Source organism: Carettochelys insculpta, chromosome 32 (genome assembly GCF_033958435.1).
Source record: "Carettochelys insculpta isolate YL-2023 chromosome 32, ASM3395843v1, whole genome shotgun sequence".
In the NCBI taxonomy this organism is placed as follows: Eukaryota; Metazoa; Chordata; order Testudines; family Carettochelyidae; genus Carettochelys; species Carettochelys insculpta.
In genome coordinates this window covers 7440282-7445357 of record NC_134168.1, presented here as the reverse complement: position 1 = coordinate 7445357, position 5076 = coordinate 7440282, and the positions used below count along the sequence as shown (strand labels likewise).

At 45.3% G+C, this 5076-nt stretch overlaps 1 protein-coding gene across 1 annotated transcript; it reads right to left on the bottom strand.

Moving 5' to 3' along the window:
- Nucleotides 1-2438: 2438 nt before the first annotated feature.
- Nucleotides 2439-3404, bottom strand: LOC142004870 (olfactory receptor 10C1-like). The gene has a single exon (XM_074982552.1). It carries the CDS (start codon nt 3399-3401, stop codon nt 2439-2441), a length of 963 nt encoding a protein of 320 aa, XP_074838653.1. The 5' UTR covers nt 3402-3404.
- Nucleotides 3405-5076: the final 1672 nt, after the last annotated feature.

Here is a 5076-nt window from a genome sequence, read left to right as displayed (position 1 = left end):
CCTGCCACCGGCCCCCAGGAGTCCCCTGTGCCTAGTGGCACCCTCCCTCCCACCCTGAAGTTAGGGCAGGGCCCAGGGCAGGGCTTAACTCTAGTATGATGACCCTGGAAGTGGACTTGTCCACCCTGAACTGCTGCCGAAAAGGCTGGTAGCCCTTCGGGGTGGACACTTTTCATAGAGCAATGGACATGTGCTTCTCCATGGAGAGGGCCAGTCTCATCCAGGTGTCCTGGCATTGGAGCACAGGGGCAAGCTAGCTGCAGATCTCCATGAAAGGTCTCCTTCTTCATCCAGAGCTTCTGCTGCCAGTGGTCATTTGTCCCACTCCCACATGACAACCCTGAATCACAGAATCACAGAATCACAGGGCTGGAAGGGACCACAGGAGGGTCATCTAGTCCAGCCCCCTGCTTCAAGCAGGATCAACCCCCACTAAGTCAGCCCAGACAGGACCTTGTCAAACCAGGACTTAAAAACCTCAAGGGATGGAGAATCCACCACCTCTCTGGGCAATGCATTCCAATGCTTCACCTCCCTCCTGCTGAAGTAGTTTTTCCTAATATCCAACCTACACCTCTCCCTCTTCAACTCCAGACCATTACTCCTTGTTCTGCCATCTGACACCACTGAGAACAGTTTCTTACCCTCCTTTTTAGAGCTCCCCTTCAGGAAGTTGAAGACTGCTATTAAATCACCTCGAAGTCTTCTTTTCTGTCAACTAAACAAGCCCAAATCCCTCAGCCTCTCCTCATGGGTCTTACGCTCCAGACCCTTAACCCTGTCCCAATTGGTGCTGGTGGCATGAGTCCAGATGCACCGGACAGCCTGTGGTGGGGCTTGGCAGTGGTGGTGTGGGGTCAGGACCCATGGGCCTGGGTCTCCATCACCCCAGGAGGAAGGCCAGCTTGCAGGTCAGGGCAGCCCTGGTGTCCTGCAGCTGCCAGGCATTCATACCTGTTGGTTGGGGTACATAGGACAGGGATGGGGGTCTGCCTTACTGCAAGCAGCATGGGAGGTCTCAGCAGCATGTCCAGGGAGGGGCTGTTTGGGTGGTGTCCTTTAAAGGGCCATGCGGCTGGTGGCCTCGTCACAGCTCTGCAGCCATGTGACCCTGTCCACGCCATTTCCTGCCCTGATACTCCAAATGGTGGGAATTTGAAATTATTGCACAGAGGAAAGATCATATTTACTTTGAGAGAGACAAAACTGTGATAAAAACACCACAGATACGGCTGCAGAGAAGCCTTATTTCGAGAAAAGAACTATTCTGGGAATGGAAGCCCTGAGGTTCCAGAGTGAGGAAAATTCTCAAGGGGGGCCCACTGCGGAAGGCTCCAATGTGCAGTCCCAGGAGGCAGGAGTGTGCCTTAATGTGTACAACAGAAGGGGTGCCCCCCAGCGATCATACGATGAGTGGCCTGTTAGTTCATGATGCAGGGTATCACCATGAGCCAGCATTCTGAGCTCCACACCTGCAGGGGGTACCAAAGCTCAGGTCTTCCAGAAAGCAAGCGGAAATGAGGTTTAACAATTTCGAAATAAGGCAGCCGCTATTTCAAAATGATTTTGATACAGTGGTTGTGTTGTGCAGACTCGAGGCTATATATTTTCCTTTTGCTAGAAGCCAAGGGCATGCTGGGAAATGTAGTCCCTTCCTCACTCAAGTGCTAACTCTCTAAGAAGGGAGCAAGCTAAGGAACTACAGATCCCAGATCCCTTGGGTTCCCCCATCATGGTCTGAAGGCCCCACCTGTACAGTGCAGCAGGGAGGAAGGCGGGGGGAATCAGACAGGGCAGGTTGCATTCATACCCTTTGCACTCCTGCTGCATATGGGCCTGAACACTGATACAGCTATAGATACCTTCAAGGTGTCATGACCCAGCAAAGATGTATGAAAAGGCAGGAAATTTCACACAGCAAAACAATGAGACTTCCAACCTGTCACAGACGTTATTCTTCTGTTTAATTAGGTACAGATCTGGATGGGATGTGACCCCAGCAAAGTTCTCCACTAACTGGAGCAGCAAAATTTTTCACCTGCTCTTCCGAGGCATACCCGGAAAAAGCATAGAATGAACATGACTGTCTGGCTTCAGTTAAAGTAGAAGAGCCCCAGAATCACACAAACAATATTAAGCTCCATGAAGAATTTGAACACAAATGTTCATGCTTGGAAAAATGAAGCAGAGTGCTTAACTCAAGCATGCATCTGAAAAAAAATAACAAAAAAACCCCAAAATAAAACAAAAACAAAATAACCACACTTTCATGCAAGCAGCCTCTGAAAGAATCAAGTTTTGTAGGAAGAAAAATATATTTTAAGAAAGAAAGAATCAATAAGAGGTAACTCTGTAATGAAAGATACAAACGGGCCATGTTTGAAAAAAAAACTATTCTCAGTTCATCTCTATTTTACTCTAGTCTAATATTTGTCCTTTCAGATTCTATGCCTGTTTTTGAGTGCAACAAGTTTAAGAACAGCTCTTCTGAGCGAGTTTTTGACCTCCTTGTTTCTCAGGCTGTAGATGACAGGATTAATCATGGTAGTCAGGACTGTGTAAAAGACCGAAAATATTTTGCGTACGATTTTGGGCGTGTTGGCTGTTGGAAACATGTAGACGGTAATCACCGTCCCATAGAAAAATGCCAGCACAATGAGGTGGGAGGAGCAGGTGGAAAAGGCCTTTTTTCTTCCGATGACAGACGGGATTCTCAGGATGGTGATGATGATACAAATGTAGGACATCAGGATGAGTAGGAAGGGCAGAAGTGCCCCTATGGTAGAGATGATAAATATCACCTGTTGCAGAGTCCGGGTGTCACTGCAGGTCACTTTTATCAGAGGTGAAAAATCACAAAAGAAATAGTCGATTTCTTTGGTACCACAAAAGGTTGACTGTAAGAAGAAAATAATGGCTACTGTGCAGCTCAGAGAGCTGCTTACCCAGGACCCTGCCACTAGTTGGCAACAAACCCGACCGTTCATCAGAGCACCGTAACGGAGGGGATGGCATATCGCTAGATACCGATCGTAAGACATTGCTGTGAGCAGCAGACATTCTGCAGATGACAAGGTACCAAAAAAATATAATTGTACAATGCAGCCCTTAACAGAAATGGTTCTGTACCCAGTCAGGAGACTGACCAGCAGCCTAGGCTGGAAGGTGGAGGTGTAACAAATCTCCAGGAATGACAAGTTCCCCAGTAAGTAGTACATGGGCATGTGAAGTTGCTGATCAGCTATAACTAGCACAACAATGAGGACGTTCCCAACCAGAGTCACAATGTAGATCACTAGAAACAAGAGGATGAGAAGGGGCTGCAGCTCACCAGCATCCCCAAACCCTAAAAGGATGAATTCCATGATGAGCATTTGATTTCTTCCATCCGGTTTCTCCATAGAATGTATCTAGAAAAAAATAAAAAGAACTTTAAATATTGAAGGAGTTAACACCGTCAAATTGTGTTAGTTTCCTTGCCAGAACCCTGGAGTAAAACATCTTGTACCTCTGCATCTCTCCATGGTACAATGAAGTTGCCAATAAATAAAGGAAGATTCGTATCGTCAAGAGTTTGTTCTTCCAGTAAAGGTGAACCAAGAGAATGGAGCCCAATTAAATTCCATTAATGTCCCATCTAACTCCCTCATGCTTTCTTACAGTCATAGAATCAATGAACATGAGAACAGGAAGTGACCTCGAGAGGTTACAGAGCCCATCCCTGCCCTCACACAGGACCATCCCCGAAAGATGTTTGTCTAAACTGCTCTTGAACATCTCAGTGATGGAGACGTGACAAACTCCCTCAGCAGTTTATTCCAGTGTTTAACCATCCTGAGAGTCAGGAAATTTTGCCTAAGGTTCATCCTAAACTTTCCTTGCTTCAATTTAAGCCCATTGATCCATGTTCTGTCCTCAGGGGCCAAGAAGAAATATACCCAAGTTATTGAATTATGTATAAAAAGATGATTAGGTTGGGATTTCGAAATACCAGCGCCCTATCAACAAACCCAAAAAAATCAATTAGAAATGAGCGATATTTAGTGCTCAAACATGGGTACATGTACATTGCAGGTGGGAGGTGTAATTCCCACTATGGGGACACATATATCCATTCGCACTGATCAGGATAGCAGGATAAAATTAGCAATGAAAGAACAGCAACTCAGGCAGCAGCTTGGATTAGCCACTTGTGTACATACCTAGGATCTCAGATGGGTTTCGGATTGGGCAGCTAGCCCTTGCTTCTGAGGCTACACTGTCTATTTGACCACAATAGCTCCATCAGAACCTCTCTGTGTTGCTGTTTGGAAGCGTGGAACTCCACCTCCCAGATGCAGGATAGACATGTCCCTTAAGACACATACTGAAAAAAGCAATGTGGCTGCAGTTTGGGTGAGTGTGTGTCCAGCTGTCCTCCTTCACAGCCCATCAAAAAAAAATTTGCAACATTGAATAGATGCAGCTGTGAAAGACAGAAATAAACCCAAAAATACCCCTCAAGACACACCATGACCTCTTACAACAGGGTCAATTAAATTATCATCACATGTATTTCCATAAGTGCAAAAGAGAGCAGATTCCAACCGCTTATAAAGAAAAGTAAAAGACTTTAGAAGGACAATTCCTCAAGAGAGAACTGAGAGAAACATTATTTTTTTAGCCAGAAAGGAGAATGTGCTTTGAAAAAAAAAAAGAAACCTGAAGGTAAAAAGAAGAAATAGAGAATGAGATAAAAATACAGAAATGCAGGGAGAGAAAGAGAGAGAGACAGAGAGAGATTTAATTTCCCCAAATCATATGAAGAATTATCTATGTATCTATGTATCTGTCTATCCCCATAGACTGAATCTATCTATCTATCTATCCCCATACATCGTATCTATCTATCTATGAACTAGCAGGAAGTTGCTTTAAAGTCAAATATATCAGATCCAATGAGTCTGCATATTTTCCCCCATTTTTCCCCTCCTGCTGTTCTCCTCGTCTACCTGCCAATGTTTTCATCCACAAACTTAGGAAGTGCTCATAATAAACCATATCTACACCCAAAGAGGCAATGGTACTTCGTTACTG

Bases quoted from the DNA above. Each gene is read 5' to 3' on its own strand.
- LOC142004870 (XM_074982552.1), bottom strand. From the start codon at position 3,401: ATGGAGAAACCGGATGGAAGAAATCAAATGCTCATCATGGAATTCATC.